At 32.4% G+C, this 22271-nt stretch overlaps 2 protein-coding genes across 5 annotated transcripts; both read right to left on the reverse strand.

Moving 5' to 3' along the window:
* Positions 1-3678: 3678 nt before the first annotated feature.
* Positions 3679-7830, reverse strand: LOC106720202 (sucrose-6-phosphate hydrolase). 2 transcript variants are annotated; one of them, XM_014514787.2, is made up of 3 exons: positions 7741-7830; positions 6218-6271; positions 3679-5168 (listed from the first exon to the last, which is right to left on the reverse strand). In XM_014514787.2, exons 1-3 carry the CDS (start codon positions 7764-7766, stop codon positions 3740-3742), a joined length of 1509 nt encoding a protein of 502 aa, XP_014370273.2. In that variant the 5' UTR covers positions 7767-7830; the 3' UTR covers positions 3679-3739. The 2 variants fall into 2 exon arrangements, with proteins under 2 accessions (XP_014370273.2, XP_014370272.2); XM_014514786.2 differs by lacking the exon at positions 7741-7830 and adding an exon at positions 7177-7236.
* Positions 7831-11814: 3984 nt separating this feature from the next.
* On the reverse strand, positions 11815-21908 carry LOC106714531 (proton-coupled amino acid transporter-like protein CG1139). Of its 3 annotated transcripts, none has more exons than XM_014507624.2 (9): positions 21863-21908; positions 19363-19485; positions 18843-18993; positions 18005-18126; positions 17714-17798; positions 15402-15646; positions 14336-14548; positions 12489-12658; positions 11815-12056 (listed from the first exon to the last, which is right to left on the reverse strand). In XM_014507624.2, exons 2-9 carry the CDS (start codon positions 19458-19460, stop codon positions 11815-11817), a joined length of 1326 nt encoding a protein of 441 aa, XP_014363110.2. In that variant the 5' UTR covers positions 19461-19485; positions 21863-21908. The 3 variants fall into 3 exon arrangements, with proteins under 3 accessions (XP_014363110.2, XP_014363102.2, XP_014363087.2); XM_014507616.2 differs by lacking the exon at positions 21863-21908 and adding an exon at positions 20976-21169 and having other exon boundaries at positions 19363-19482; XM_014507601.2 differs by lacking the exon at positions 21863-21908 and adding an exon at positions 20976-21168.
* Between the last annotated feature and the right edge of the window lie 363 nt (positions 21909-22271).

Raw genomic sequence — 22271 nt, forward strand, 5'->3', positions numbered from 1 at the left:
AAACAAGCGGTTCACCTAATTTTACTCAGAAATACTTAAAAGCAACATGTAAAAAGTTGTAGATTGTCAGTAACAAGTTAGTCGCATCTGTTCCTCTTCACTTACCACACGAAACAAAGAACCATTTGTACTTCTAAATCAGGTTTGTCTTTTTTATAGTAAAGGTGGTAAACGGGCAAGTGGCCATATGATTCGTCGAAATAGCAAAGCCCACAAACATCCGTAATTGCAGATGCGTTGCCTATCTTTAAACGACAGAGAAAGGGACATACATACATCCCATCCTCTGTCAAACCTACTTCCCCTTCCCATCCTTTCTTTATAAGAAAAGGTTGGAACGGAAAACGGAACTAAAATAAGGCCCCCGGCACCACACTTATCAGAGGAAACACGGAATTGCTTCCACTTCACGTCTGTTTTCTGTGTGGTCGTGGTATTTCACTTGAGCCCGACCATATTGTCTTTCTGTTACCCAGCTAATAAAATTGTTAACCGAGATTTAAACAATAGAAGTAAGAAGGATGTATATTCAGGTACTTTTTTTTTTAATTTTAAGCTGGACACTGAAAGTCTTTGACAGTATATAAAACTAGTAGTAGTACTGATTCTCCGAAATGAAGATTAACAAGAGTTTATACACGCTAATGAGTAATTGAACGCCAACGCCGCCCACGTCCTCCGAAATCCACACCAGCACTAATGAACCAGATTTCGTTTTGTTAAACAGAAGTTACAGTAAATTATAAAAAATAAAAAGTTAGTATTTTTTCAAAGTGGGAGAATTCATGAGTAGTATTACAAAATAGACACTTAACTAGCGCGTGCCATTTTTCGACCACAACATAAATTAAATTAATAATATTTTTGACGACATCTACATACACTTGATCAGTATTCTTTTTTGTACGCTCATGCTAAATTACAATAGTGCGTTCCTTTTTTTGTTATTTATTTATTTATTTTAACTACTTAACAACAACCTGTGATGATGGAGGCAGGAGTGTTACGGACTTTATGGGATACATTATGTTGTATCAGCTTAATGTGTTAAATTCTACAAAACAAATAATTTTAATACGCCAGGTTAATTAAAAAATAAAAAAATAAAAACCTTGACTTAAATTAAATAACATTATTTATTTAACGGTTATTATTAAATAAATAAATAATAATCATGTAAAAAAATATAAAAAAAAAAATAGTTTTCTAAACTTACCCTTCAATTATATAAAGTTATAATAATTTAAGTTTAAGTTGCAATTAAGCTTAACCACATTTTTATTATTCTATTTGCTAACACTACATTGTTTAATATTTTTTCACTAGTTTGAAACTTATAACAATATTGCACTCATTCACAATACTTATATTTCTAACTATTAAATTAGCTAAAGTTGAGAAACTAACTTCTCAGCACTACATTAAATATTTATAATATTCAAAATATAATAATAAAATAACATGCAAACTTTTGTGACAATTTCACACAAAAGTTTTCACAGGACACTTTATTTTGAAACAACGGAACTCACACGGATTTCGAGCAACACTGAACTTGGGAGCTTTGATGGGAAGCGTCGGGACCGAGAGAGCTTTTAAACGACTGTGACCAAACCATATACGACTTAGAAGTGAACTAACGCATGCGCAGTATACGAAATAGCTATTCCATCTTACTAATATTATAAATGCGAAAGTTTAGATGTATGGATGGATGGATGTTTGTTTAAAAATATCTTCAAAATGGCTGAACGGATCTTCCTGAAATTTTACTTAAATTGTTTGGAAGAATATATAGCTACTTACTAAGTTTTCATTTAAAAAAAAATAAGAAAACAACAAAATTCATTTCGTTGACTAGTAACGTTTGTTTAGGGGATTTCCTGAGGTACAAAAATGTAAACAGTGCATAGTCTAAAGCGATATTACTAGCTTAAATAATAAACAAACTTGACGGAAATTGTTTAGTATACATACATTTAATATTTCTAGCAATTAATTGTTACAGACTTATTTACGATGAGAAATGTAATTAATAAATAAATACTTCATAGCTGGCATCAGCTATTGTTTTAATACAAGTTTCATGCAAGTAGAATTCCACGATAAATAACATTATAATTCAGTAACAATATAGCAAATAGACAATACCCCTTTATACCTTTTGTGTACTTTGTCACGAATTTGTATGAAATGGATGTTAATATTTTACATATTTGTCCTTAATAATATTATCATAATATTAAAGTTATTTACAGTTAAACAACAATCTCTTTTCTCTTATTATAGCTACATATGTTTTCGACAGTTGAAAAACACCAACTAATAAATATTGCTTTTATTGCCGTGAGTTTTCACAGTTGAAAAACGTAGAAAAACATTTTTTTTTTTGTTACAGATATTTTTAGTAAAAACTCAAGGTTAAACAATATTTCATCTGGAATAATAATTAAGCTGCTATACACATCTATACCAGATTTTCAGCTACAATACCAGATTTTGTTGTTATGGCAACCAAAATTATAGTATATTAACAGTCAAATCACAACGTGATAATAACTTAAGGCGATTAAATTAGTTAATTATGTGAATAAACCTTTGCTAAATTAATCTTTCTATTATACCAAGAGCTGCTATAGTGACAAAAGGGTTCATATAATTTAATTTTACCTTAGATATATTAACGAAGATGCGACAAAAACAGTGCGGATTTATTTTTGCCACAAAGTAAAACAAAACAAAGACTTACCTTTTTCTTGTAGTACTAATATGGGGCAAACCAATTGCAATTATTTCCCTTCCCATCCTTTTCTTACAAGGAAAGGATGGGAAGGAAAATTGGATTTGGTGGAAGACACATAGGAAGGGCAAATGCCCTCTTTCTGTGCGTCCCCTTCTCCGTTAATTAAACGCATCTGCATTTGCCAATGTCGAATTTTGCAGATGTGCTACCTACATTTAATGGATACGTACGATGTGTGGGGGGATGATAACTGAAAATATGATTTTATAAAACTTTTAGACAGTGTAAACTCACAAACTGTTTGTTCTGTGTTGTTGTTTTCAAAACATTGCGAAAAAGAATTTTAGACATATTTTTATATCGTAGTTGATATAAAGTTTAGATAAAAGCGGATTACAGTAATGAAAATAATATTTCAACGATTATGACTGTTTAAGTGACTCATTCCTTATAGAGACATAGCAAATAATGCTCAAGATATTAAAAACACATTAGCGTTATTTTGTACGCAATAGCAATAGTGTAGAGGCAAAGAAAGGAATCCACTGAAGTCAAATAAACGTTCAAATATATCTATAAAGGTAGAGTATATATTTTAAGAAGAACTATATACCTAATTGAAAAAAAAAATTTAAATTTTTGCCCTGTGCGCTGTTTATTTACAATCCTGGAAACCATCCTTCCATTCTTATTACTTTTTTTCATAACGTGTTCTTCATTCTTTCGCATAATTCAATGTGAAGGTAATTATTTTATCTAGCCATTACTCCGCCACGAGCGCAACATTAATTATTGCCTTTAATACCAAACATAAGCTACAATGTAAAATTGAATTGATTTGATTTTTGACTATGGTACGCTACGATAAAGTCTTTGCTAATGAAATTCCTTACTAACTTAATTTTTTTTAAGGAGAAAGTTAAAAAAAAATTAACTTGCTTTGAATAATATACTTTAATAAATAATTTAGATAAGATCTAATGACACTGGGATTGATTAATCTTCGGATTCTATTTCATAACTGGCATCTATTGTACGTTGCAAGTCAAAGACAGTTATTGACTCGACATCATTTGAACCTCCTATGCGCACTTTTACTGCTCCCGTAGGGAAAAATCTGCTAGAAAATGTAACTTCACCATTACCGAAGAATAATTCGATCGAGCTAGCATCTATGTATGCTTTCAAATGTAATTTATCACTTTCAGGTCTCCATTTAGTACGACGAACGCCATCTTTGCCTCCGCGATTTAATGTCACTAGACCTTTTTGGTAGTTGTAACTGATTAAAACACTGTTTGATGCATTCGATGATTCGATCAATATATCTAAATCATTGTTTGGCGATGATTTGATATGAATCTCTGCAGCTTTATCTCTAAGCCTGATAACAGCACCAGCTCGTGCCCTTCCAGAGAAACGTGTTCGTCCTCTAAGTGACGCTATTTCTTTTACAGGTCTTTGAATTAGGCGATTATTTTTGTCAAGTGATAGGACTCTAGGCAATGTCATTTGACCAGTAAAACCGTCCTCAGCTTCTACATAGTTTTGGTCCCACATATCCATCCAAGCAATTAGTATCCTTCGTTTTGCTTTGTCTAAAATAGTTTGTGTAGCATAGAAATCGTGGCCATGATCCAATTCAACAAATTCCGTTATAGGAGTAAACATATTAGTCTTATAATCAAAATTTCCGACAATATAACCGGTCTGATATAAGTTCCTGTATTTATATCCAGATGGCTGTATTCCTTGGGGAGAAAATAAAAGAACGAAACGACCATCTAGTTCAAAGAAATCAGGACATTCCCACATGTATCCCAGAGATCCATCAGATTCATCCAAAATTGAGGCGAAGTTCCATTGCGTTTTATCTTTAGAAGTGTAAAGAAGTGCTCGCCCCAAAGTACTATTGGTCTCATTATCATGAAAAGAGTTTCCTAACACCATATAGTACGTTTTTCCGTACTTCCAAACCTTCGGATCTCGAAAATCTGGTTGATATTCAGTGCCATTTATTATTGGATTAATCACTTGTTTTGTAACATTTATTCCATTTGTACTTATAGCAAGTACTTGGTGTTGTTGATGGTCAGGATATTGATCTGGATTGTTCACATTGCCGGTATAATATAGATACAGTTTATCATTCTCAACTATAGCGCTTCCGGAAAATACGCCACCTTTATCATACCATTGATCTGGGTACATTGCAATAGGTAAATGTTCCCAACGGAAAAGGTCCTTACTTTTGGCATGACCCCAGTGCGCTATTCCAGGTACAAGACTGCTATTCGGATTAAATTGATAAAATAGATGGTATTCATTTCTGTACTCACTGAAGCCATTGGGATCGTTCATCCATCCATACGGCGGGGCCAAGTGGTAGCGTGGATAATATCTATCGTTGACATCTGCGGTAGCTCTGTAACAGATCAGGATAAATATGAAAACCTTCGTTGGTAACATTTTCACGCTGCACACGCGCAGCAGGAAAATATATTTTGTAACAGACTACTTCAACTCGCGGATTCTTTTTATATAGTCTCAATGTCATGTATCTTACTATTGTTCTTTAAATGCTATATACTTTGCTACGGTCTAATGTATAAAAGTATAATGGAATAAATTTTGTCGTGTAAACGATTGTTGAATATTGTCATTTAAATTTTACATAATGTTGACTTGGATGCTATACAAATAATATTTGCAATTTCCTGTTAAACAAATATTAAATGGTGCATTTAATAACGTCATGCTAGTGTTTTTGGAGTAAAGTCTGAGCTGTTAAATTTTGATAATTTTTTACATGTGAAGAAGGCGTAATAAAATGCCAAAATCTAAACTGAAATAAACGTTAAAAAGTTACGATTTCTGGTAAGACCCAAGATTTAAACAGTCAGAAAAGTATGATTTTGTTTCAATTCAAACATTTACCACCATTACGTACTATATTTCGAGATGGTACTACAATTATATGCACATGGTAAAGATTAATTAACAGATTGTTACATTATTTTAAGTAAATAATTAAAGTTATTTTTTTAAAGGAATTGAAATCATTAATTTAAGTTAATTAAAAAATAAATTTATCTTCTTAAAAACAATGTTACTCGGATATTTATCGCAATTTACCGTGTTTATGAAATAAATGGAATTTACCATCAATCATATCATTAAATCATAAAATATAAACAAAGATCTCATAACTTTTCGGACTTCTACTGCAGCCATTTGGTAAATCTCTAAATTAAAATTACAAATACGAAGGTTTAGTTGTTTGAAAGGATGTTTGTTCGAAGGTATCTTCAAATGTCGCCGAAATTTGGCATACACGTTGAATATAGTCTGGAAAAACGCTTAGGCTGCTAGTTAAGTTTTTTTGAAACTTCGCACGGACTTACATTTTCTTAGATAGTAATATATTCGAAAGTTTAATAATTCATTCATCGTAAACAAAATCAGTCAACCAACCTTTGGCGATCCGTTTTTGTTAGCTCTTTATTAACGCAGCAAAATATCCATGACCTGAAATAGAGATGGACAAAATAAATTCAAATTATATTGAAATTGATACATTGCTTCTTGAGCCACCGATCAGATTTCTTTTTATCCGACTTCAAAAAGAAGGAGGTTATCAATTCGACTGCAATTTTTTTATGTGTGTGTTACCGCGTAACTACCATCCTGTTGGTCTGATATTTGATAAATAAATTAATAATTGATAGGTAGTGCGTGCAGGTGGGTCCCAATTTTTTATTAATCTTCAAATTACTAGAAGACTAGTAGATTTTGAATTTAGCTTTAAAATGCGTAGCGAAAATTAAACTTTTTTGCTTTCATCACTTACGTAGGCTAAACTATAGGACTTATGTAGAAATGATAAAAAGAAGAATAATAGCTCTTTAAATGTGCTAAATAAAAGTCGCGATAGCATTAATCTATCTATTATAGTTTTCTCACAATAACCATTTTTTTCTTTAGAAACATCAATTATATTCATGCCCCATTTCTGACGCTATTATTAATTATTTCCTTGTTTGAAAGATGAGAGGTTATCAGCTGCATTGTAAATTAATTTTTGAATTGAAGTATTATATACATATTTAATAGGAAAGTCCTTTTTGACTTATTTCCGTCCGCATACGTATTAAGAAAATTAGGAATCGAACTTTAAATTCACTAAAAATCAAGAAATAAGCAAACATTTTAAGAAAAAAAGAAAGCCAACTTCAAAAAGAGCAATGTCAAACAAAATGCACTAACAAGTAACAAAATAATGTCATGAAAACCCTAGAAATTAAAAAAGTTCTATTCTAGTAAAATGTCTATACTGTATAATTATTGTTATTTTGAAGTCTGTTTCGGCTTAGGTAGGAACGTAAACGTAACTAAGTCTAAGACATCTCAGATATAAAATGTCATTTATTTATCTTGGCCGACACCGATATCCTATGGCCATTGCCACCCGGACAAAACCGGGGCGGTTCGCTAGCTAAACAATAATGTGGAAATAATTTTATAGACTTGTTTAGATTGCAAGTAGTATTAGAAATCAACACAGAGGTCAATTATGGCGGAAATAACTATGATCATTTTAATCTCTGCGGAAAAAAGTAACCTTTGTAAAAATGTAATCTAATAAATAAATAAATAAACGAATATTAATTGATTTATCTTTATCTAATTTTAATGTTTGCAATATTACAGTGGGTGCCGACTGACGTGACTGATATAAATTATCATCCCATGCTTTCTAATTGACAAAACAGAGACAGCAATATGTATAAATGACAAAAAACATTGTTATCTCTGGTTTTTTTTAAGAGAATGACAGAGATGATTATATATTTAGTCGTGCGTTTCGGCAGCGGATAGTGACCGTCAGAGGTTAATAACATTGCATTTCGTCTGTAATACTGTGACGTCATTCGATGTATTACGAGACAGAATGCTTAATTTGTTGCTTATAAAATAAAATAATAAATTCAACTCACCTAAGCGTTTGTGTGAATGACTTCATATTAAATTAATACATCGAACACGAATTATTTTATAATTAAAACAAAAAAGACGAACACATTGTGTGAACACACAATCTGTTCACAACTCTTGTGCGAATTGGCATTTTGCTCGTTGTCGATGACTTATCGCGTAACTCGGGCGGTCAATGACACTACACGGAATAGTATTCCTCAAATTACGAAATGTTCTATTTTTATATGGCTGTTAAATAAGCTGGAGGTTATCAGGTTTAGTTTTATAGTATGTAATAAACTTTAATTATTGTCTTTATTTATAAACTTTATATACTTTAACAATGCATTTGATATAATCACAACCTTATGAACATTACGACTAATTTTAAACATACAGTCGGAATCGACCGGATCATAGATACCTCAATTCATATCTAACAGGAAATGGATCCCGTTGGATATGAATTGAGGCATCTAAGATCCGGTTCCTAGAATAAGGCTAGTGCAAATTAACTCATTTGAATTAAAACAATGGATCTTAATACTTAAGCCGTATGGTTTAAATTCGTTTATTATTGTGTGCAATTATTATATTAAGCAGCGTAACCTAGTGGAAAGTGATCATGACTCACAAAGAGGTCTATGTTTTTTTAACTCAAATCATGCACCATTGTTCCTTATAATAATAATAATAATGCATTTATTGCATTCCTTTTTTGAACATTGACATAAGCTTTTTGGGACTATTATATAAAAAACATAGAAGTCCTACTAATACAGATTGAAATACAAAAAAATATTAACGAAAAATTTTGGAATTCACTGTTGTGTTTTTGACATATGTTAAAATTTAAAGGACGGGATTCGAACCAATAACCACTAGACTGGTAATCCGTACCTTTAAACAAATAACCATTAGGCTATAGTCGTTTCTATTCTCTATTGACTCAGGTGACTTACAAAATTACATTTACACTTAATTTCACGTAGATAAGTAAAGAAGAAAATGTACTTAGTTACCAAACAACTTAATTTTCAGTTGAAATGCTATTATTTCATGCCTTTATAATATTGTATCGTACATGTTTATTTCAAGTACAAGAGCGTTGGTGGCTCAGGGGTTAAGCACTTGACTTGCAATTTGCATGTCCTGGGTTCGAATCCCGTCATGTACCAATGTACCAATGAAAACATCGTGATGCAACCTGCACATATCTGAGAAGAAATTCAAAGATATGTGTGAAGTCAACCAACCCGCACTGGGCTATCGTGGTTGACTATGGCCTAGTCACCCCTACCTTGGGGTAGGCTTCGAGCCCCTCAATGGGGACGTATAGTGAGCTGATGATTATGATGATCGTACATAGTAAGTGATAATTACAAAGCCTTAATTAGTAAATCGAGTGTACTGCCAATACCAGACGTCTACATGCAAAGGAGAAATGCATGTGTTTTACATTGCACAGAACTATAAATCTCCTTAAATAAATTGTCTACTAAAGTTTAATCTTGAGATAGTGCATTGATGTTGTTTTAAGTATAATATAATTTTTATTTCTTTTCCCAAGTAAAAAATTTTCTTTATTTCTTGTGTACTCTGTTTCCTGTAGATACGGATTTTATATTTGAAAGGTTTAGGTTAAGTTGGGTCAGAGTATGTTTAATTACAACAATGCTCAGACTCATTCTATAAATTTCAATTATACGAGTATATTATGAAAGGCTTAATAGTGCAAAAGATTTTTTCAACATCCGAAAAATAATAAAGCACGTCGAGTTATTGTTGCTTTAAGATCACTCTCCCTAAATAAATCTGATTCTGAAAAGGATTGTACATAATATAAATTAATAATGTAAAGTCGAACCTGCATACGCGAGAAAACTCTATAAACGAGAGTCATAACCCGGTCCTGACGAACGACCTCTATAAATTAGAAACTCGGGTGGGAGAGAAACATCTGTATGCGAGAAAAAAATCGTGGAATGTAACTTATCCGGGTTCGACTGTATATAGTTTCTCAGCTCTCTTCATATTAATGGTAACAATTTTCCCCTCCTATCGTAAACTTTTAAGATCTTGGCAAGTTTTATCCTTTTACTGTTATACTCTGTGAAGAACCCTTATTATGTTTGACGTTAAGTTGTTACAAATAGTAAGTTTGGAGGAACAAAACAACCCCACGTCACATTTACTTACTGATCACGTGGTCGTGCGTTCGAATCCCGCTATTTGTCTATTGTCTTGAACCATACCCAAGCACAAGCTTAAGTCATTTCAAGTAGTTTACTTGGAATGACTACACGAAATATATATTTTAATATAAATAATAACCTTATGTTAAGAACGTACGAAATAACCACGTCGCTGTTACTGTAATAAAATGTAATAATTAATCATTATTTTTCAAACAAAACCATTTAAGCGTAACAAAAAGCCGCTGGCAATATATAACACGCAACAAAAATATTAAACTTTTGATTTATGCGCCGCTGATACCCTTTGCTTTGCTGTATAGAATACAAAAGCAAAAGGGGTTCTTTCCGATAAAAATATATTGACAAAGTTGGTTTCTTTTTGCTCAGTTTTTGCCCCCTTCTCTTAAAAAAAAAAAACAAAAAAAACTCCTGTTGCTTGAATTGGCCGGCTGCTTCTAACTGAAATAAAAATAAAACTGCACAACTTATCTACATAATTAAAATTAACATTCTTCATAAAATATCTACTTAACCACATGTACGCAAATTTCCATTCTTACATTCCGTTGTCCTTAAAACGAATGGCTTATTTAAACGCCCAACATATTTTTAGCAAATATCTAAGTATGAAAAATAATAAGTAGTGCATTTATTTCTTGTAGTGAACACAGTCCTCCATAGCACTTAGGCCAATGAAATTATTTTTAGATTGGCTGCGTTCAGTATAATCCTAACAAAGCGTTCTGTATTTCTGAGTGACGACGGCCACTTCTGTTTGATTGCTTTGGGGTTCAATTTGTGAAAGAACCTCTTACCACCGACGCGACGGTGAAAGTGTTAAAAAAGGATGTGAATAAAACCATTTAAAAATGAAACGGTTAACTCGATACACACTAATATTAAATAAAAATTATGTTTATTAATACGTTAATACATAACCTATTCATAATTAAAAAAAAAAAAAACAGAACAATGACTGAGATTCCAATAGACGAAATAACGCCATCTATTGTCTACGTTTTAAAACAAAGCTTATATTTTTTTATTCAAACTAGGTAAACTGTTATTTTATATGTAACACTTTCTTATATAAGAATATACTAGAAAATAAATAAAAAGCGAATGAGATTTGAATTCGTTATTTCCACTATTTTTTAAAATTGCACCTTTCACGTCCACTACATTTGTGTGTTCTTTCTTCTAAACAAAAGCCTCTTGTCACACGCTCTTGTAATCCAGAAATTTAATATCTTACCTAGTAGAATAAAACCCTTTTTTTAATTAACTGGTCAGGTCACCCGAAGTGGGTCTTGGTCTATAACAAGATTCTTACCACGTTCCTTTGCAATCTGCCACCAATCTTGGGCATTCAGTTGTTCATTAGGTTGTACTTAACCTGTACATTCCAATCATTTAAATGTTATAATTCAAATTCTAGCATGATAAAATATTAAATTTGTAGATTTTCACAACATTGATAGGTGGGGACAATATAATCTTAATTCAATAGAATAAAATATAACTTTAGTATTGAAACTTGGAGTTCCTTAAGTTACTTACAAAGCTTAAGTACTTTTAGTTCAGTCTACGAGGGGTGAGACTGACAACAATATAGGAGATTTAAAATATATATATATATATATTTATTTACTTATTTATAATACGTTTTTAACCTTGGGATTAGGACTAAGTCCCACAAAACTATTTAAAATAATTTGACAACAGTATCAAAAAATAGTTTGAAATTTAAATAAAAGTAAAAAGTTAGTTAAATTAAATTAAGTTAAATAAAATAAATAATTAATGTAACTTATTAACAATGCGTTAATAGAAATTAACCTTATTGTTAACTCTTATTCTAAATAAAAAATGCAAAAAAAAAACAAATTTGTAAAATCAACTGTACTTTATTATAATCTCTTTTATAGATGAATAACATCCAGAAATTAAAACTAATAAATAGAACAACAATAGCAATGTATTCTTCCAAAGAATATATTTGAATTTTCCCAAGCCCCGATCCCATTTGTGCACGGTTTCGACGACTATCGGAATAAACAGGCCCAAAGTTGAGAAGAATATAGCTCCTACGAGGCCTATTAAAAGTTCCAAATCCGGCACTGCTACGGCCAAGATAACTGAAAACAATTTCAACAATTTGAAACAACTGTCTATTTATCAATGGGAATTCAGAACAAAAGAGAAAACTTTTTACTAAAGTTAATTATAGTTTATCTATCTATACTATTAATAAAATGGATGGTAGAATGGTCTGTATGTATATCGAAAAAAAAAACATTTTTCACGCACATTATTTATTTGCGCTAGTTTTAACGAAAAGCGATTCTTAAAATTTCTGTCTGACTATCTGTCTGTCTACCGTCAAGTCCGTCTTCCGAGTAATCTTGGCAAATTTGGACAGGACTCAATACGATCAGAATTTTTTTTAATTGAGTGTATTTCAATACAAAATAAAATAGATTTGTAAAGATGAAAAGAATGGCAAGGCTTTTCGCTTCAACGATTTCTCAAAACGTAATCAAAAACGAAGCAGCAAATACTCTACCAACCTGTTAAAGCAACGCTGATTGTTCTAAGAATTATTTGTCCGGTGTTGTGAAATTTCTGTTTCATGGAATCCTTTATACGGGTCCATATAATATCCATCGGAGCGTACATTTGCAGACAATATGTGAAATAAACTGCCGTCGCCACCATTACCTTTGCTATCAGAGCTAATCTGAAACATATAATAGTACCCTACTTTAGTTGGCACATTGGGTATTATAGTACCTATGTTATCGACGTGCCAAGTCATGCCAGCTACAACGAAAGTTTAAAATTATATAAATAATATGCTTTTCTAGAAGCGAGCGTATATCTTTCTTATAGGCCGGCAACGCATCTGCAGTTCTTCTAGTGTTGCGGATGTCCATGGTCGTCGATGATCACTTTGGTGTTCCCGCCGCTCGTTTGCCCCCTTCTTTTATAAAAAAAAAAATAAACCTGAGGGCACATTATTAAATGAAAATTTAAATAAAATGAAATTCCTATGAGCGAAAATGTTTAATATGCGAAAACATACATTTAGGATTAATGTCGTCTCGTCAACGCGTCGCCCTCCCGGCACCGCCCCGCCTCGTGATCGCCGCGGCATCTACTCGTCGCCTAAACGTCGCCGGTGAATGCCGCAACGATCACAAAGTGGGGCAGTGTCGGGTGAACGAAGAGTGGAACATTGAGCGTTAACCTTTATTGAACTAAGAAAAGCTCAATATCAATTTAACCAAACAAATTCTAGTCACGTATTTGATATTTCAGAGCAACACAAAAAGGAATCAGATTTTTTAATATCTACTAAAAAATACGTGCTGAGGCATTCTTGAAAATATAAAGCTAAAAAATGCGATGCGAATATACGATGCGTTTAAATCGCAGAACAGGCGTTTATAATAGATGGGTAGGTATTACTTCAAGTTAGGTTAAGATTTGATAACTTGTGTTTAAGCAAGAGCATATTACTATTTACCAAGTTGTAAATAAGAGCCACAGAAAAAAAACAAGATATTATCGTACGATGAATACATTATTATTTCATTGTTAATTTTACTTGAAGTTACTGTAAACAAATTTCAAGTGAACTGCATAAGGAACATAGTTGTTATCTCTGTTTTGTTCTATGAAAATGAAAAGGATGCCAATATTGTTATAATATATGAGCCACAATTAACTGAAAGTTATACGAGTATGTAAATCTTGCTTTATTCGCTTGAAGCGCCTGTCAAATTTATTACCAACAATATATATTTCCTCGGAAATAAAACGCCTGGTCAATTCCTATTATCAATGTAACTGAATAAAATGGTCGTATCTACGTGTTAAGCTTGCCACTAGGAGACATTAATATTTATTTGTAATAATTACGAAATATTACGTTACATGTTTATATGTTTAACTAGCTGTCGCCCGCTATTTTGTCCACATGTAATTGAAAAACAAGTGAGAAGACTGTGCATTATTCCAAAGTGTAATCTATCTCTGTTCCAGATTGAATCGCAAACCATTCAGTAATGCTGGATTTACGTGCTAACAAACAATAGATCAGAAAATTTACGCGTGTATTTTATATCTATAATTAACTAGTGCTTGACAACGATCGCTGTTAAGTGGTAATGCGGTTTAAAGTTGATATGCGCTAGTTTATCAATGCCTATGCATTTTACTCTTGAAGGCCTCCACGTGATACCTTGACGAAAACACTGACGCTGACAACTTGTTCCACCCGTTTTCAAAACGCGCAATAAACGAAGAATTAAATAAATTCTTTATCATTGTTTTTATCGTTATATGTTTGACATCACCACGTTGAAATATTAAAGTAATGTAGACTTATGAATATAATTACCAAGTGACTTACATTTCGTCCTGTGGTAGATTGATTGTGATACTTCCTTTGACGTCATCACCGTACTTCAAATATCCAAATACTCCGACTACCGCGTACAGTACGGCGACTAGCACCATAGTAACATTGAGAACTCCCGGACAACCCAGGAAATGTTCCGGTTTTCTCATCTCATTCTCAACTGGCATAACCACGTTAATACCTTCCATAGCAAATATTGCTGTGCTGCAACAAATCAGACCACGTGATCGGATGTCAATTATAAAAATCAAAATCAAAAATCAACATCAAAAAAATGAAAATGAAGTCAGGGGTAGTGAAGCAATGGCACAATATTTTGGGCACGTCACTGGTCACTAAATTCATTATGCACTACGAAAAAGGTACGAAAAAGTGAAGTAGGTATTATAAGTCAGTCTAACACTACGGAATGTTCACTTATCCAAATTCAAACTTGTTTGATGACGTCTGACATCTATGACCTCATTAAATATTTCTTTAGAAATATGACACGTTGAAATATAAATGTTTGCTCCCCTGTTATGATAGACTATTGATACTTTTAGATAATGATAAAAGAGTTTAAAGCGAAAAGTTTTTAATGTACGCCATATGATCATTTGAATCTCTGTGAATTAATGTATTCAAAATAGATATTTTGTCATCGAGTGTTCCTTCCTGTTTAATGTATGGCAGATTACGAAACTTCTCACAAAGTTCAACAACTGTCTATGGAAACAATTGAAAAGAAGAGCTTCAACACTTTGACTGTTTTCAACAGTTTTCTTCAAACTTGGTAACTTGAAGTTATAAAGCGACAGGCACTCATAATATGCGTCTGGCGTCCTTTGATATGAAAGGTGTATAAAATAAATTTTAAATATGCAACATCAACAGCAATTAATTAAAACACAATTATATATAATTATACCTTGAAGTTTTCACGTATTTAAACTCTGTACTCTGTAAACTGCGAACCAAATTGATAGAATATTAGACTTCAAAAACATATTAGAACAGTACCTAATCTCGTTTCCGACGTGCCATAGCCACAGCTGACTGTACCATAGAGTTTTACCTTAAGAATAACGGCCATTGTGCAGGACTCGAGGCGAGTTTTACCGTTGATAATTCTTTCAGATCGCTGAATGTGTAGATACAAGTTATGACAAACGTTAGCAAAAGACATATGTTTGCTAACAATGAGAACGGCACGAGATATTTCAGATGGCGAATTTGAGTTAAGGCGATGAGTGGTATAAGTAAAAAGCCGCAATACTCTTTCACTGTAAACGTATAGTTTGGGTTGAAGTGATCGCAAATCTGAAATATAAAAAAAAACTGTTAATACTAGAATAACACCTATGCAATACAGTGCCCAGCTTTTGCCCGTGGCTGTTCTCGTGAATTAAAAAAAAAAATAAGTAGCCTTCCAGGCTATGTTTTTTACCTGTGCCAAGTTTTATTGAAAGCTTAATTGTCTAACTTTTTTTTCTATTTCTTTCTTTCTTCTTATGAAAAAAAATATCAATATCGAATTAGAACCAGCAATATCTCAGGGAAATTAGTTATTTATTTTTATAGATAAATCATTGAAATGTCAGTGTGTTTTCAATCAAACACTTTCCTTAACTGCGGAAAAATTTCACAGCGTTTTTCTTGCAAAACAGATCTGATATGTAATTTTACTACAACTATGCTCGTGTTCCAATATTTTTTACACAAATTATAACAAAATGCGTTTTCAATGAACATTTCAATTTTACAATCGAGGATTTATGCTCCAGGGAATCTATCGCATTTTGTGTTACAATAAAAGTGAAAAAATCCACCGACTGAAAGTTTTATCGTAATTCAAGCTATAGCTTCAAGCTATCGAATAATTGGATTGGTTACATCTAGGGTTGCGCAAAACTTTTTCACTTTCAATATTTTTGGTTCCTAGTTCTTTTCTATTTTATTTTAAAAGTCAAAAAAACAGTAGATAAAATAGAAAAGTGCAAAGTTATTCAATTTCGGGAACCAAAACTAAAAGTAAAGCTAGGATTTAAAAAGGTCAAATAAAAGCAATATCCCTGTATGTGTCAAATATATTTCGATCGTGAAATTCATTCGTTCTCAGACTTTTATCAGATCTTTTATTTTACTTTTTTACTCAGCTTAGTTATTACTTACAGTCTAGTAGAGAATGATTGCAATCTCTTTAAAGACTAACGTACCTATACAATAATAATCTACACTTATTAATAAAATTGGAGTGTCTGTATGTAACATTAAAAAAATCGTCTTCTTGCATTGTCAATAACAAAAACCATCATCATCAACCTGCCCTTATCCCTATGGAGGGTTGGCACAGTATGTACTGCTCCTCCATACATCAGCCGTCATATACGAATTTAACCCCTTCTTACGCATCCTGTTTCACACAATCCATCCATACTTTCTTTGGTTTTCTTATACCTTTATAGCCATCCACATCCACAAAAACAATTTTTTAAAATATTTGTCTGTCTGTCTGTCCGTAAGTCCGCGTTTGTTCCAGGCAAAATCCGAAACAGTTCGGCCGATTTTGACAGGACTTAGATGGGAAGGTAGCTGATGCATTCGGGCATAATATTATAGACTCATTTTTTTCTACGCTGACGACGAACGCAAGTTAATTTTGATATGTTTTTGATATAGCTTTCAACATAATCGCATTATCTAACTTTATATATTTAGAAAAATTGTAAATCAAAGTTAATTAAAAAGAATAAAAGCAAGTATTATGCACATCAAAACCGAATCGAAATAACAATATATACTTAGCATACCGTAAAAATTTAAATAATAAAAAACAAAAACACCGTTTTGATCTCGCTAAAAAAGTTTTTATCCTTATCCATTGAGGTATTATTAAGTTTACAGAAGACATCACGTTGCATGATCACGCGTCACTTTTTGCGACTTGTCACGTCTCAACTATACAAACAGTATCCAGCATCCATAGAAATAATTTTGCATTGTTCGCTTAACAACATTATTATAATAATTGGACGATAATAATACAAGTAGAGGAAGACCCAAAAGGGTATGGATGGATTGTGCGAAAGTGGATATGCGTAAGAATGTATAAGAAAGTGAATTTAGATATGACGGCTTATAGAGTACAGAAGAGTGGTACATACTGTGCCGACCTTCCGTAGCAAAAAGGTTAGGATGGTAATAATAATTTAACTATATTACTTTTACGATACTACATATAGTACAGACAACTTCAAGTCTCAAAAAATAAGACACGATCATACGACCCGATATCTTCCTGGTACGTAGTAGTAGTACAATTACTTAAATGGCTCTTTTTTGTTTTGTTTATAGCTAAAAATGTATAAATAAGTAATAGGTACTTACATCTTTGAGAGAACTTGCGATGAATATTACGTAGACGCTAGTACCACCCAAGCACACTGCGGCCATCGCGTAATCCGCAAAATGTCTGTAAAATAAAACTTCTTTGATTTACTTATTCTCTTTCAAGTTTTTCACTCAACTGACTCAGAAGGGTAATGTTATTCGCGTGTATGTTTATATGTATGCGGATTTGTATGTATGGAAGTGCCATTGAGGCGGCACGCCTAAGCGACTAAACCAATTTTTGGTTTTAAATTAACAAATAGTGTTATTATATATGTTCATGCTTACCTGACTATTTGAGAATATTGCCTTAACTTATGAGGTCCGTGCTTGAAAACCTTCTCACATGTATCAGTGTAACTTAATGAACTGACGCGGCAGTGGCTACAAATCTCTCGTGATGTAGTCACCTGAACAAAATAATATTAGAAATGTATTTTCAGAGTGGTAGACGGCAGTAATAACAACATCTGTTGCACGAATGGTGCCCAGTGAAATACCACGACCACACAGAAGACAGGCGTGAAGTGGAAGCAATTCCGCGTTTTACCTGATGAATGTGTTAATCCCTTTTTCCTTTCCCATCTGTTTCTTGCAAGGAGAGTTTGGGAACGGGAAGTGGATTTGACGGAGGAGGGGACACATAGGAAGAGGAAATATTCTTAATAGAATATTGTACTGTACGTCACGTCCACCGTTGATTGTCAGTGTAGGCCACGCAGCTACAATCGCAAATTTCAATGGCCAGCGATCGCTTCGCTATTTAAAAGAATTCAGGCGGCCACTTGATCGCTTGCCACCTTGTTGTATAAAAAACCTACCTACCTATTAACGTTGCAGGATTTTTCATTTTACATATAACTATTCTTAAATGATAAACGAATATGAGGTTTATTATTTAGTATTTAGTGAAATTATAAAACGAGATACATAATTAAGATAAATTAATTTCGTCAATAGTATAGTGTTAAAATTCATATTAGCAAGACTTTTACCATAGTGAAAAAGAAATCAACCCTAAACAGCAAGAGAACTGCAGATGTGTTAAGAACTTTAAGAAGTACGTTCTCTGATTTATATATGAGTTAACATGAAGCCTAAATATGATAACAGTAATAAGTATTACCAAAATATGCACGCAGTGTGTCGCTATCACTCCGACTAGCGCTGTGCCAATGCAGCCCGGTATTAGACCGGTGTGCTTGAAAGCAGCGGGCATCGCCAGCAGACCAGATCCTAACGAGGACTTCAGCAAATGGAAGAAGGAACCTAAAGTCCTGCAGCATACATCATTTAATAAAATGTACGTTTGAACACGAGGGTGTTGTTTCTGCAACTTTCACTTCTTTCTCCTTTAAGCTAAATATCTCATTGAATTATTCGTGGTGAAATTATCTAAAAATGTTTAACCTTCATTTTTCTCAAAAAATACTTTTTTTTAATTCTTCAAATATTTTCTTTAATTTTTTTTTTTTTGCATTGCCAAAATGTGATGAGTGTTAAAGTAAATTAATAAATACCAATATCAACAACTGTTATAAGTTATAACTATATCACAAATTGTTCGTTAGTTATTTCGTACTGGGGGTTAGTAGTCAGTACATACTGTATCCCTGTACGGAAAAAGGGCGATCACGATTACTTACGATGTGGGGTGTAAAACATTCCTATGTTCAAAAGGATTGTAAGCATCTTCGCCGTAAACATCTTTATCAGTGACGTTCAGTGTTATTGTTGACTGCATAGGCAGGGGGTCACAACTCTCACTACTGAAATAAGTTTTTCAAATATTAGAAATGCGAAAGTTTAGATGGATGGATTTTTGATTAGAAGATATCTCCGAAATGACTCAAAGGATCTTGATGAAATTTGGCACATTTGTAGAACATAGTTTGGAAGAACACATTGGCTACTTAAGTTTTTTTTTAAATTCTACGCGAATGGAGTCACATGCGACCGCTACTAAAACTATAAATGTAAAAACTTGTTCCAGCAGATTTTTTGTTTGTTACGTTATAGTTCTACTCGCTGCTTCGCTTATATATTTTTAACTGTTATTAAAATTGCCAAACTTGTATAAAATGTTAACAAATTTAATAAAAAAAAAGTTCATTATGCAGCATTATATTGACAAGTGTGAATTATAATTTGATAAAAAAAATCGGATTTTTATCCAAAAATACCTCATTATTTTTAATAATTTCATGAATAAGTTTCAATAAAAGACAGATCTATAGATCAAGTTGTTAAGAAGCAAACATAGTTAGCAATAAACGTCTAAATTCATCCCACACATATTTTGCAAGAACTGTGAAAGCCGTAACACGTGTATTAAAATATAATATTGTCACTTTCTTTTCAAAGAGATTGAGAGAGATAACAGCATGTTTTAATTCAGCAAGTATTAAGACAGTGGAAACCTGCTGTAAGGCAATTTCAATATTACAAAATCAGTAATTAAGCATCATAGGTTCATAGGTCTCTACTTTACACTTTCTTAGAATCTTCATTTTCAACGTCTAAAAAATTATTTTTATAGCAAGTTCCATATACATTTGATCTTAAATCTTTCACACTTTCACTAACAAATTTACATTTTAAGTGATAAAAATTGTGACTCCTCCCAAGTAGGGTTGGCGACAGGCAAGCGGCCGGCCGTAAAAACTTAAGCCAAAACTTTAAGGTTCATAAAACCTTGTGTGCCGACCCCACGTAAGTGGGATAAGGCCAGGGAGATGATGAGTGATAAAAATTGTGAATGAAACCTTTTACTTTTCTAAAACCTATACGACGAATAAATGTATAAATATAACACATTTTATCAAACAATGGATTACTATGGATATAAAACTTCAATGTACTATTTTAATTAGGATCAATTTTCGCTTTTTATCTGCTTTATGGTGGCTTTAAAATTTATATAACATAGCTTATTTTTAGTAACATTTCGTAATAATAAAGATTATCAAATCTTTTCAATGGTAGTAATTAACGATAAAGTTGCAGATGCAATTAAACATTCAATCGTAAAACAAAAAACGACTAGACTACTGAGATAACGTTTCTAATCAGATGACACAAAAAAAAGTAATTTTACCTTAGACTAATTTTATGATTAGTTTTAATACTTCATTTATGTTATTCATAAGTACTACTTGGCGATTTAGAAAACAACAAAAATGAAAGTCCTACATTAATACGAAATGATGTGGGTTTTATAAATAAATAACAACTGTTAATTATATGATGGTTACAATACCTTGTGTTTTCATTCATTTTATAAGTAATCTAATATTTAACACTATTCAATCGCTGACAAACACTAACTCGTCCACATTAAACAAGACATTTTTTTCAAACGAATATAAATCCACAAGCAAACAACATTGCGATGAAATGCCTGACTCTAGACTAAACTTGTTTAACCATAACTTGCTCAAAGCATCGAGGTCGACGTAATATTGTGGAAACCCAATTTTTTACATTTGAAATCATCGTGTACTTGAATATTAACAACGACTTATTATTTATATCTATAGGAGCAAATTATTCTTAATGTTTTGAAGTTGCTTCACTGATTATAGGGCCTTTAGAAGGGTACCGTTTAAATATGCTAACCGGGCGCCATAACATGATACTCAAGTAGAATGATGTCATCTGCATTCGTGATGTACAAATGCTTAACGACTTGGAATAATAAAATAATACTGCAGCTGCAATATTCTTCAAGATAGCTATCTTAACTACTGTAGTAATTAGTAAAAGCAATGAAATACGAAGTATGCCATCTCATGGCTCGTGAACTAATTTGTCGCTGCTTAAGCGATAATTAAACTACGATGTAGATTTTTGTGTTAAACATAAATTCATAAAATACTTGATAGAAAAACTTAAAAAACTACATTTGACTTTAACACGCGTTGCAACGCAAATGACAAGAAGAATTATTAAGAATGAAAACGCTATTCTGTCATAAACACTCGGGATCGAGAAAATTGGCAAATGGAATTCACAATCCACTTTTGAAGAGAAATTCGTTTTTATACTTCTTTTGTTTTCAATTAAAAATTTCTGATATCGTTCATACTTCAATGATAATATTGACGTTCTTGTCTTAAGTTGATTATAACTGATAACATTTCTCACCTTGTCTATGTATATTGTCTAATAACATATTTAATGGAATGCGGCTGTTTTTAGTTAAGTAGTCACGGTCACCACTAAGTACGTTCTACTACAATGGTAGAATATCTCATAATTTAATTTCGTATGAAGGTTACCATTGATTATAGAGAAACGGACTATCCAAAGATACGATGTTGTTATAAATAAATTCTACCATTATCTGCAAGATGAGGTAAGTAAAAGATAAGCATACCTGTGTATGTCAAGTTACCACGTCTTTATAAACGCATGCTGAATAAATAAAAAAATATTTTCACTAACTAGCACACAATCTAAACAGGTCCTGTCTTTTAAAAGTCAAAGTTTCAAGCTATGCAGAAAAATCTTAATATGATGTTGATGAAAAGTGATTTATGCCTGCCGTTACAAG

Source organism: Papilio machaon, chromosome 5 (assembly GCF_912999745.1).
Source record: "Papilio machaon chromosome 5, ilPapMach1.1, whole genome shotgun sequence".
NCBI classification, from domain to species: domain Eukaryota; kingdom Metazoa; phylum Arthropoda; class Insecta; order Lepidoptera; family Papilionidae; genus Papilio; species Papilio machaon.

Excerpts from the sequence above, each read along its gene's own strand:
- LOC106714531 (XM_014507601.2), bottom strand. Across the intron at positions 17,799-18,004 it reads CAATATTCTCAAATAGTCAG|ACATTTTGCGGATTACGCGA; the intron begins GTAAGCATGAAC and ends TTTATTTTACAG. Across the intron at positions 12,659-14,335 it reads AATCTACCACAGGACGAAAT|ATTAGCTCTGATAGCAAAGG; the intron begins GTAAGTCACTTG and ends TATATGTTTCAG.
- LOC106720202 (XM_014514786.2), bottom strand. The coding sequence starts at position 7,205 with ATGGCCATAGGATATCGGTGTCGGCCAAG. Across the intron at positions 6,272-7,176 it reads GGATATCGGTGTCGGCCAAG|GTCATGGATATTTTGCTGCG; the intron begins ATAAATAAATGA and ends TCTCTATTTCAG. Across the intron at positions 5,169-6,217 it reads ACAAAAACGGATCGCCAAAG|AGCTACCGCAGATGTCAACG; the intron begins GTTGGTTGACTG and ends GATCTGTTACAG.